The sequence below is a fragment of the Nicotiana sylvestris genome, chromosome 7 (genome assembly GCF_000393655.2).
Source record: "Nicotiana sylvestris chromosome 7, ASM39365v2, whole genome shotgun sequence".
NCBI classification, from domain to species: domain Eukaryota; kingdom Viridiplantae; phylum Streptophyta; class Magnoliopsida; order Solanales; family Solanaceae; genus Nicotiana; species Nicotiana sylvestris.
The window spans coordinates 169,688,438-169,701,403 of record NC_091063.1 but is presented as its reverse complement, the minus strand read 5'-3'; the positions used below and the strand labels follow the sequence as shown (position 1 = coordinate 169,701,403).

At 32.9% G+C, this 12,966-nt stretch overlaps 1 protein-coding gene across 1 annotated transcript; it reads right to left on the bottom strand.

Annotated features, from left to right (window-relative positions):
- Positions 1 to 11,874: 11,874 nt before the first annotated feature.
- Positions 11,875 to 12,699, bottom strand: LOC138874122 (uncharacterized). Its single transcript, XM_070152625.1, has one exon. The coding sequence runs from the start codon at positions 12,697 to 12,699 to the stop codon at positions 11,875 to 11,877; it is 825 nt and encodes a 274-aa protein (XP_070008726.1).
- Between the last annotated feature and the right edge of the window lie 267 nt (positions 12,700 to 12,966).

Genomic DNA, 12,966 nt, shown 5'->3' with positions numbered 1-12,966 from the left:
ATATTAGAAATGTACAATTTACGTATTTACAGAAACTGCTACTTATAAGATTTCACTACTAACTACTTGTATTAATTCACTAATTAGTTATAACTAACTTTACACTTTAAATATGTAGGACCCACATTCCTCAACATTGTTAATCCAAACAAGCTCTACAGATGTGGGTTAGGAGACCATATGCATTATAATCCTCACATAACTAATTTTAAATAATTAATTTATATATTACATCTAAAAGCTTGACGCAGTGATAGCTCAAAAAACAAGCAAGTGACTTGTCCGTGCATTGGCTGGCCCATGAACTTTCCAGAAATAAATACCTTTATTTTTTTTAAATTACTTTATTAGTAATGTATCGTATCAAATCATATGATACTAGAATATCGCTCAACTATCAAGTTTATGGTGCGATAAATAAAACTCTTCTATTTTTTACTAAATTTTTTGGAAATGAGAGACAACTAATACTGCAGTGCATCATTGACCAGGTTAATGTAACTCCAAAATAATCAAGACTATGATAAATCTTTGTCTCCACGCCTACATGATTGAATGGCACTTGCATTAATATTCTTTTATTTTTTATGACATGAATTATTTGATACATAAAAATTTAATATTTTATAAAGAAAGAGAAAAGAAAAAAAAATATGTGAAACTCTGACCACTATTCATTTAAGAAAATTGTAGTTACTTTATATATTTTTGATTTACATATTAAACGCTTTTTTTTTCCTGGTCGAATGTCACCCTTAATTTGTTAAGTTATGTGGTTAAATCAAACACTTTTATATATTATAAAATGAAACCGAACGAAATAGAGACATTTTACCTTCTAGCATTCATTTATTAAATATAGAAGCAGCATTGAATATATGATGACTAAAGAGTTTGATAATTAGTGACCGCTTAGAGCTTATTCCAATGTGGGGCAAATGGATACTTAATGACTACTTGGCTAGCCAAGTGGCTAGTTATTCAATATCTATCATCATAATTATGGCGGCGAACTCAATAACTTTGGTTCGAACCTTATATTTATCTTAAGAATTTTATCGAAGGTGCATGAAGTCTTAATTTAGAACTAAAAAACTTAAAAGAATTACTCTCTTCGTTAACTTTTATTTGTCTAATATTCTTAAAATAGATTTTCACTTTTACTTGTTACTTTTAGCATATCAAGAGAAAACAATTTTTTTTCTTGTTATACCCACAATATTAATTACTCATTTCAAATCATTTTCTCAAATCTATTAAAAATATGCATCAATTAATATGGGTATCATGGTAAATTATGTATTTTATTTATTATTTGTTAATGTACGTGCCAAGTCAATAATTGACAAGTAAAAGAGGACGGCGGGAGTAGAATTCTAAACCAAATAACTTTAAATCCTAGTTCGACCTCTAATCACAACTTACCAAGCAGGTTTTTCATCCTTTTTTTTTAATCCGTATTGAGGTCCTATTACATTATTATTTATCATTTAGATCTCAAATTCTCTAATTTAGGACGACGAAGTACTATCAGTCCACCACAACCGATATTGTAAAAAAGGGAAACTTGCATAAACTTCATACTGCCACAAGGCAAAAACCTTTGTTTTAGTAGCTTTTCTAAAGCCCCAATAACACATTTTTTTCCCCTTTAATTTTTTGTTTTATGGAAGATCCCTTTAGTCACACAGCCACAAGGGAAGCTTTCTGGCTTTGCTCTATATATTTTTTTTCTTATATATTTGTACGTATTAGAAAAGGATAACACTCTGCTGCTTTAACTGTGAAGTTTCTCACGTGACTATTAACTTTGTAAGATTATTTAAAGTAAAAGAAAGTACACTTTATGTTAATATATTTCTTGAAATTTGTGCCTAACCCAGTGTTAAATTAAGTTTAGAAGTTTAAACTATTATTAAGTTATGCTAATTGTTGGGCTAAAATGGTCTAATGACACTCTTAACATGATATAATATTATCCGCTTTTGGCCAAGCTCACACGGTTTTCCCTAAAAGGTCTCACACCATTAAGAGATTCGTACACTTTATATGTAGACTCCCATTCTTTTCAGCTACTAATGTGAGACTTTGTTCGCACACCCAATCTCCCCCACGAACTAAGTTCCACGTGGGCCCAGTATCACAATTCACGGGTCAATTTCCGAGATACACTGTGTGTCACACACATTGTTAGAGTATTGTGACAACTGAAGCCTACAACTTGCTTCTTCTTGTATGCGCACCGCCCCGCACCATCACTTTGCCATCTCCATATTCGTCTCGCCGAACCTGGGCGCTGATACCAATTGTTGGGCTAAAACGACCAAATGACACTCTTATCATGGTGAGATATTGTCCGCTTTGAGCCAAGCCCGTACGATTTTTCCCAAAAAACTTCACACCATTAAGAGATCTATACACCTTATTTGTAAACTTCCAATTTTTTTAGCTACCAATGACGAGCTTTGTTTGCACATCCAATATTAATATTAGTTTTCTTTTCCACACGTATTATTTCTTATTGTTAAGTTACTAAACCTAAGTATGAAACGTTAATGGAATACGTGTTTGTTGTCACAAAGTTTTGTGGACGCTAAAGGCAATTAACGGAGTATTATAAAGTAAAACGGAAAAGACAAAGGATAATTTAGACAAACAATTTTGTAGTTTACGTTATTAAATATTTCGAAAGAGTAGACAAAAAAATTAAATAGCAGATAATATGAGTTACATGGCGGTTGCAACTATATGGTACTAGGGTCCATCTGAATTTGGTACTAATTTCGACATGAAATATTAATATATGAGTAACAATTATAATAAATAATAGACATAAGCTTATAACTTTAAAAATATAATTGAATTTAATAATAAGAACCTTAAAGATAAACTCATACAACTTAAATTCTAAATTCGCATAAGAATGAAGTTTGTCCCCTGGTTTAGAAGCATATACATGTCACAATAATAATTGAAACATTTTTAAATCTCAAGAATAGTTTGAGTATTATTGTTAGTTAGACATTTTTACTTTTTATTAAGTATAAAAAAAGAATAATATTTTAATTGACAGCTTTGCACCTGAGCCTTATTAAACTCCGCTAAAATTAAGGGGTAGATGAAGAAAATAGAAGAGATGAAGTTGAAATACATTGTCAATGTAGCTACCGATCCAACTAAAATACAGAATACAACTCTAACAATCGATACTAGAGTTCGAAACAACAAAAATGATTCCTGATTTTAATTGTACGAGCAGTAGTCGCATATGAAAGAAGCGACCTGCTGGAAATTAAAAAATTGCACGAGCTTTCTCTTCTGGAAAATTAATTAGAGAACTTGAGCAACAACTCTATTTTTATTCTTAGTCAAACTTATAATTCTAAGTATAAACTAGTTATCATAGATTTTATCTTTTACAAAACAAATTTTAGAAACTGAGCCTGTAAAACTACCAAAGTTATTACTTTTTGTGTAAAAAATAATATAATTAATTTTTAAAATGGGTTTTGTATTTACTATTTTGATAAGTTATGTTGAATCATACTATGTAACAAAATTCTAGGAGGAAAATACTGATAATTCACAACTATAATTTGAAATAATTTCACGTTATTGACATAAACGATTTGAGTACTTAGCTACAAATTTATTCAATACTGCTCATAAGACAGCCACTACTTTAAATATATATATATATATATATATATATATATGTGGTGTACATGCACGTGTACATCACATCAATTAATATAAAACGTGTAAAAAGAATAAATTATTAAAAATTAGCAATGGATGTTAAACTAAATGTGATATTTGTTTAAATGATCAAAATGAATGTTATTACATTGAGTTATGTAGTTGAATTCAATATTAGATGATAAATTTAGTTGAATTAGTTATATAGTATTACGACCCGTCGTGATGGTGCCTATCGATGATACTAGGACAGCCGACATTACCAAAACGCTTTCAACAATAACCAAAAATAAATTAAGACTTTTAAAAGAACTGAAATCTTTGCCATAAAACGGGGTGAACCCCAAAACATAAGTGCGGAAATAAAGTCTGACACCGGAGTGTCACTTGTCATGAGCATCTAACATAACCGACCCGAAAGTAACAAGTATAACATAGTCTGGAATCCAAATACAGAAAATAAGGAAAGATAGGGAAGAAGAAAGCAGGGCTGCGAACGCCGGCAGCTACCTCACGTTCTCCAATAACCAGCTACGAGTACTATCAACAACCCCTGCATCCAACAACTCAGGAATCTGCACGCGAGGCAAAGGGAGTAACGTGAGTACACCAACTCAGTAAGCAACAATAATAAATAAGGAACTGAAGCTAGTGACGAGCTATACAGTTTTAGTTCATTTTCAATAATTTTAGAAAGGAAAATAGTCATGCTTCCCAAGTTCCGGTAATTCAAGTCAAATCAATTTATTTTTAGTCAAGTTCAAGCAAAACAGGGTAAGAATATCTTTCAACAGTTTTCAAAATATGGATATAAGGCAATTGTGTGCATCAATAATGTAATCATATACAACCTCTCAAGCAATCATCTCTCAGTCCTCCCAATCACTCCAACCTCACAATCACTCATTCCTCCCAGTCACTCATTCATAACACTCAGCACTCGCTGAAAACATCTTGAATCCGTATCAATCAAAAGAGCTTTCAGATAATGAACCCTAGGAATGTCTGATGCAATATGAGAGAGAGAAATTTTATTAATGATGTAAAATGTCAAAATGAATTAATTATTTACAAAAGCATTATCTAACTTTATATATACAAAACAATTGGGTCGGGTCACATAAATAAAGAAGGATTCGCGACCCTTTTACTAAGTAGGAGTGGGCTGGTCGTTTGGCCTTTGCAATGTGTTGGGCTGAACAGTTCCAACTCCAATATCCCTCTCAAGCTGGAAGGGGAGCCCATTCCAAGCTTGAAAAGGAAACTTTGCTGCTGAATGCCTAATAAGGGCTTGGTGAAAATGTCAACCAATTGAGAATGTGTAGAAATGGAATGAAGACTGATGATACTAGTAGATACTGCATTCCGCACAAAATGACAATCGATCTCGATGTGTTTGGTGTACTCATAAAATACGGGATTCTTGGCAATATGAACTGCTGCTTGGTTGTCACAAAATACAGCAATAGGAGCAATATCAGAGATACCAAGTTCACTAGGTAGTCTGAGAATCCAAGTGATTTCAACAACCAAAAGCCTCAAAGCTCTATATTCTGCCTCGGCAGAAGACAAGGCAACAATAGGTTGCTTCTTGGATTTTCAAGACACCGGACAACCACCAAGAAACAATGCAAAACCACTAACAGACTTTCTTAAATCAGCATAGGAGGCCCAGTCAGAATCACAGTACCCTTTAAGAGAAAAATCTGAAGTACTAGGAAGAAGTAAACACAAAGAACTGGTGCCAGACAAGTATCTTAACACATGTAGAGCAACTTCTAAATGAGAAACCCTGGGTTTGGACATAAATTGACTCAAGTGTTGAACTATATAAGACAAATCAGGTTGAGTGTGTTGGAGATAGTTCAATTTACCCACAAGTCTTCTATAAAAAGATGGATCAGGTAGCAACTCACCAATATTAGCAGATAACTTCACATGAGGATCAAGAGGAGCAACAATAGATGAAACAACAGAGCAATGAAATTCAGAGAGCAACTCCAAAATAAACTTCTGTTAACTAATCACAAATCCAGAAGAATCCCTGACAATCTCTAAACCAAGAAAATAGTAGATCTCCCCAAGGTCCTTGATTTTGAATTCATTATCCATAAAGATTTCAGATAGTGGATTTCAGACAAATCATCCCCAACCACCAAAATATCATCAACATATACAACAATCACAGTTAACTTTCCATTGGCCAGCTTGGTAAACAAGAAATAATCATTCAAATCACTTTCCATTGGCCAGCTTGGTAAACAAGGAATAATCATTCAAACTAGGGTTAAAACCTTTGGATTGAAGAGCTGAAGATAATTTGACATACCATTTCCTGGAGGCTTGTCGAAGCCCATAAAGTGACTTATTAAGCTTGCAAGCGAGAGGGGAAGAGTGGGAAATAGAAAAAGAAGTTTGAACAGAGAGTCTAGGAAGAATTTTCATAAAGAAGTCTTCATCTAAGTCGCCATGCAAAATGCATTGTTGACATCTAACTGAAATACAATCCAATTCCTTTTGATTGCTACAGACAATAGACATTTGATAGTTGTAAGTTTTACCACAGGAGAAAAAGTTTCATTAAAATCCACACCTTCATGTTGGCTATCCCCCCTAATAACTAGTCTAGCTTTATACCTTTCAATAGACTCATCCACCTTTTGTTTAATCTTATAGACCCATTTACAGGAGATAGCTCTCTTCCCTAGAGGAAGAAGAACAATATCCCAGGTGTTATTGGCCTCTAGAGCTTGAAACTCCTTCATCATGGCTTCCTGCCAGGCATGATTGGAGACAACTTGATGATAGAACTAAGGTTCTAGCAAATAAAATGTCATTAGATATAGGAGAGGAAGTAGGACCAGAAACAGAGGTGCACACATAATCATTTAGGTAGATGGGAGTTTGGTGATGTCTAGTATATTTTCTGAGAGGTGGATTCTGGTTATAAGGATGTGCAGGTGAACAGACATAACTGTTCAGGTTAATGGGAGTCTGATGATGTACAATGGACTTCTCAAAGGAGAACCTTCAACAGAACCATGTGTAGGTGAGGAAGGATGAAGAGAATTAGCAGGAACACTACTAGATGATGAGGGAATATCATAGGAATGGAGGAACAAATTTGCATGAGAGTGATCAGAATAAGGAAAGACATGTTCATGAAATACTACATCCCTAGAGTGAAATATACTCAAAGAAGAAAGGTTCAGAAGTTTGTAAGCTTTCTTTCTAGGGATATGGCCAATAAAAACAGAGGGTATGGTTCTGGACTTAAACTTATCTGTATAGGGTTTAGGCACAGCAACAAAGCACATGCAACCAAAAGTCTTCAAATGATTGAGAGGCGGAGAACTACCATGTAAAATCTCAAATGGTGACTTATTATGAAGTAAAGGAGAAGGAAATCTATTTATCAAGTATGTGGAAGTTAACACACAATCACCCCAATATTTGATTGGTAATTTGGATTGAAAAAGAAAGGGCCCTAGCAGTCTCTAGTAAATATTTGTGTTTTCTTTCTACCACACTATTTTGTTGATGTGTATCTAGGCATGAAGTCTGATACAAAATACCCTGAGCTAAGAAAAAAGTTGTTGCCTCAATCCCCACAAGTTTACATGAACCAGTTGAAAAAGAGTAGAAGAGTGTATGGTACTCTCAGGGAAGGATAATCTTTGTTGCCTAGCCATATGACAAATAGGGCACAAAAAGGTTTGTTTCTTAGGTAATTTGTCAGAAAGAAAAGGAATCGACTTCATTTTAGCAAAAGGCACATGGCCTAACGTCAAATGTCATATATGGTGAAGAGATAAAGAGGAATAAAACGCAGAATTAACAATAATGGCAGGTGCAGAATTGCAAGATTGAAACTGCTCTTATTAACATCTTTCACGATGGCAGTTATAGTATTTACAAATGAAGAAGTGCAAGAATCAATAGAAGAAAGATTATCTGATTGTAGGAGGTAGAGCCCCTTATGAAGTTTGCCAAAAACCAGAGGCTTCTTTAGAAAAAGGTCCTGTAACAGAATACAAGCAGAGGGAGTGAATAAGGTATAAATTTGCATATGTATTAACAATTCTGACAAAGAAATTGACGATTGTTTTGTGTGTGTATAAATTAAACTCGTACTCTGTCAAATTATAATATAGAAAGATATCGAACCCACAGAGATTGGTTTATCTATTTTACAAACGTTTCTTGTTTTAATTACTATTTGAGAAAATCAGAAAGAGTTGAGTTGTAAATTAACTAATTAAAATACATGAATAGAGCAATAGAAAATAATTTTTTTTCACAAATATAATAAAAAGGTGTTGGGATCCTGACTTCACTTAATATTTTTATTATATAATATATACATTTATCCTTCAACTTCTATTTCTCATAAATGTATAAATGCCTCACACGATTACATTTATATATTATTACTATAGACGGATAATTAAATGCATTCCTCTCGGTTACACAAATTAATCATTAAAATGGTAATATTAAAGAACCAGAAATATATACTTGAACTAAAGCATGCTCTTTTTAGTAAGTCCCTTTTGGTTTCCTACTTGTTATAATTGATTATTATAATATTTGCCTTTTTCGATTACAAATAAGTATAAAATCAATTTTAACATATAAGAGCTAGTTGTCATTAAATAGAAGTTAACATCTATCAATACCAAAATTTACTATATTACTTCTTCTGCCCCTTTCGATTACAGAATTAGTAAGAAGTTAATATGTAGTATGAAATAGATAGATTTTACAAATTAAATGATACCTAACTATAAAGCATATGCAATTTAAATAAAAAGCTTTAGCTCAGGCATGTGAAATTGAGGAATAATTTACTATTATATAAAAATATTAAGATCCGTCATCCTCCCAACACATGGTAAGTTACTCTATACTGGAGCTAATACTGTTAATGAAAATATTCTTGTCCATTAGATAAGAAAATAGAAAGAAATATTCAGAAAGAAAATAGAAAGAAATATTCAGAAAGAATAATTTCCCCTATTTAATTAAAAGCAGGATATAGAGTAATTTTCAAAGCTATGATTTATTAGGAACAAGAAACAAAAGCCATTGTAATGACTGGGCGAAAATTCAAAGAACTGCACAACTGACTGAAATGAAAAGGAAAGACTCTGAAATGGATTTAGTTGTCTGCTGAGCTCCTGTCCCTCCTCCTTCATCACTTGCCAACGTATGCTTTTATAATCAAACCATAACAAGTTAGTTTGGTTATAGCTACTTGTTTTGGTTATGAAAGATTCTTTTAATTTTGGATCTGGTTATGACCACTTTGTTGTGGTAGATGGATTTTATGCAGTTTGTCGTAACTTGCTTCCTCCCTTTTCTTCTTCTTGAAGCCTTATTGCTTTTGCACCAATTCTTCTCGTAGCATTTCCTGCACAATCAAGTTGAATTTGTGAAAGCAACATGATAATTTTTATACTTTTGCGAAGAAAGTTATACATTAAAATCAGGTAAAATGTACTTATCAAACTCTCCCACAATTAAGCTTTTACTCGTCCTCGAGGAAATAATTCTTTTTAGGAATAATTACACATTCGCAACTTTGCGACATATAATGACTCCACCCAAAATTTCAATCCATTTGAACTTTGTAAAACTTATTTTCTTTATATCTCCAATTTTACTCTGCTAATATCACTGTACGACATCTTCGAGTTTTAGGAAAATCAAGAATACTGACTCAATTATTTACAATAAACCATAGGCTTGCCTTTGTTGTCAATCACCATTAATATAGATCAATGCTGACTTCAGAATCTTTTAGGACTTTTGTTGGCTTGTAATGTTAGGCTGTAGGCTGGTAGGATAAATGATTTTTTTATAGTGATTTTCCTTCCTTCTGGCTTGGTTTGTTAAGCTAGATGACTTCGTTCATCAAAAAAATATAGATTAGTACTGATCACGAGGAATTAATTTATTTATCCTTCCGGTTTTCGTATGTGTTTTATTTTTTTACTTCTTTTTTTTTTGTTTATTTTTGAATAGAACACATACTCGTACCCATACATATACTATGTACATGTTCTTATATGTGTGTATATATACATACACTTTTTTTCTTCTTTTTTTTCTACAAATATTCGTTGGAAACTTCACAAATATCCAAATTATTTTCTATCATATACCAATGCAAGTTGTCATCTTTCAAACTCGTATACCACAGTGCCAGTAAAGAAAAGGAATGGATTTTTTTGTATTTGTAGTAATAAAATCAGATGTCCATGTGCGCATATTAGCTTTGTATTATAAGGTATAGATGAACAAAAAGATATTTAAAACTCAAAATGGGATACTAAAGATAATTTTCAGTTAGTAGGATAAATCAAAAGGCTCAATCGATCCAAAGATAGCCTAATTCCTTTTTTGAAATTAGCATTTTTCTAGGATTTCGCCTTGACCAACAATAGAGGCAAGTTCTAGTTATTGATTATATTGATTTAAGCATGCCTTGATTTTCTTCAAACACTCAAAGTTGCACCACAACAGAAAATTTACATTAGCAAAAATGGAGGCATAAATTAAGAAGTTTTCAATGTTTTATGAACTTGAAATATTCATGATATGTTGTCAGAATATGATCGAAAGTCATTTACGTGTAATTTATTCCTTAAAGTCCTTAAAGTTTTTTTTTCAAATATTCGTTGGAAACTTCACAAGTATCCAAATTCATTTATATCATATACCAATACAAGTTATTATCTTTCTTTGTTAATAGATACATTAAGGCTGCATGATCAGTGAATACTGTAACCTTTGTTCCTATTAAGTAAGAACGAAATTTATCAAACGCAAATACTACTGCCAATAACTCCTTCTCGGTTGTTGCATAATTCATTTGAGCTTCATTGAAGGTTCTGTTGGCATAGTATATGGGTCTAAAAATATTATTTTTCTTTTGTCCCTATATCGCTCCTACTGCTATATCACTTGCATCACACATTATTTCAAATGGCTGGCTCCAATCAGGAGAGACAACAATTGAAGCATTAGTCATATGTTCTTTAAGAAACTCAAATGCTTTTCTGCAATCATCTGAAAATTTATATTTCACATCTTTCATCAGTAGGTTAGTCAGAGGTTTTGAAATTTTTGAAAAATCTTTTATAAACCTTCTATAAAAACATGCATGCCCTAAGAAACTTCTAATACCTTTAACAGTGATGGGAGAGGGTAATCCTGCTATAAGATAAATTTTAGCCTTATCAACTTCTATTCCTTTAGCAGTGATTTTATGTCCTAAAACAATTCCCTCTGTTACCATAAAGTGATACTTTTCCCAGTTAAGAACTAGATTTGTCTCTTCGCATATTTTAAGCACCAAAGTTAAATGATAGAGACATTCTTCAAATGTTTTACCAAAAAGTGTGAAATCATCCATGAAAATTTCAAGAAACTTTTCAGTCATATCTGAGAAAATTGCTGGCATGCAACGCTGAAATGTAGCATGAGCGTTACATAGTCCAAATGGCATTCTTCTGTAAGCATACGTACCATGGGGACATGTGAATGTGGGTTTCTTCTGATCTTCTAGAGCAATTGGTATCTGATTATACCCAGAATATCCATCAAGAAAACAATAAAATTTATGGCTTGCAATTCTTTCAAGCATTTGGTCAATAAAAGGCAAAGGGAAATGATCTTTCCTCGTGACATCATTAAGTCGTCTGTAATCTATACAGACTCTCCATCCTGTGACTGTTCTAGTAGGTATGAGATCATTATTTTTATTTTTTATTACTGTCATACCTCCTTTCTTTGGTACTACCTGCACATGACTTACCCAAGGACTGTCAGATATTGGATAAATGATACTTGCTGCTAGAAGTTTTACCACTTCTTTCTTGACGACTTCCTGCATTATTGGGTTTAGTCTCCTTTGGGGTTGAACTATTGGCTTGTAATATTTCTCCATAAGAATCCTGTGCTTACAAATAGCTGGACTGATTCCTCTGATGTCAGCTATAGTCCACCCTAAGACTCTTTTTGTATTTTCTCAGGACTCCAGTCAGTTTGCTTTCCTATTCTATAGCCAAAGAAGATGAAATGATTACTGAAAATAATTCAGGTTCAAGAAACACATATTTTTAAATGAGAAGGAAGTTCTTTGAGTTCAATTTTTAATTTAGCTCCTTCTTATGAGACTTTCTCATTTTCTGACTCTTTTTCTAGTATTTCAGCTTGTTCTCTAATTACAGTGTTATCATCACTTATGGTACCTGACCTAGCCAAACATCTCTCCAATGAATCATTAATTAACTGATTATCTTTGTATTCCTCTACAAGGTCATCTAGTAAGTCAATTTGAAAACAAGATGATGATGGCTCATTCCCAGGAAATTTCATCATTTTCTGCATATAAAAAATTACTCTCTCCTCATCAACTCGCAATATGAATTGTCCTTGATGAACATCAATGATCGCTCTTCCTGTTGCGAGAAATGGTCTACCTAAAATTAGTGGTACCTCAATATTTTCTTCCATTTCAAGTAATATAAAATCTACTGGGAATACAAATTTATCTACTCTAATGAGGACATTTTCAATTATTCCTTTGGGCCTTTTAGTACTTTGATCAGCTAATTGAAGAGACACTCCAGTATCTTTCATTTTACCAAATTCTAATTTCCTGAAAATTGGAAAATGCATTAGATTTATTGAAGCACCTGAATCACATAATGCCTTTTCAAAGTGAGCACCTCCTACGGTATAAGGAATTGTAAAACTTCCTGGATCACCAAGTTTCTGGGGGAGTTTATTTTGAAGTATAGCACTACATTTTTCTGTAAGGTTAACCACTGAAACATCTTTCAATTTTCTTTTACTTGACAAAATTTCTTTGAGAAATTTAGCATATGAAGGCATTTGCGTCAAAGCATCTGTGAAAGGTATGTTAATGTAAAGTTGCTTCAAAATATCTAGAAACTTTGAAAATTGTTTGTCAAGATTTTCTCTTTTCATCGTTTGGGGAAAAGGGAGAGGTACAGAGTGAGGATTTGTTTTCAGTTCATTTTCTTGTACATTTTTCCTTTTATCCTTTTGTTCTTTTGGAAACTTAGATTCGATTTTATTCTCACCTTCATTTACCTTTTCCACTTCTTGTAGCTTTCCTTCTCTATCTGCATATGGATTATCAAGAGATACCTGATTGTAGAGAGATGGCTTTGAGGTGTTCTTTTGGATTTTTCTCAGTTGTCACGACCCCAAACCGGACCCGGTTGTGATGAC

What these genes read in the sequence shown, in the direction of transcription:
- LOC138874122 (XM_070152625.1), bottom strand. Translation starts at nt 12,699, where the DNA reads ATGAAAAGAGAAAATCTTGACAAACAATTTTCAAAGTTTCTAGATATT.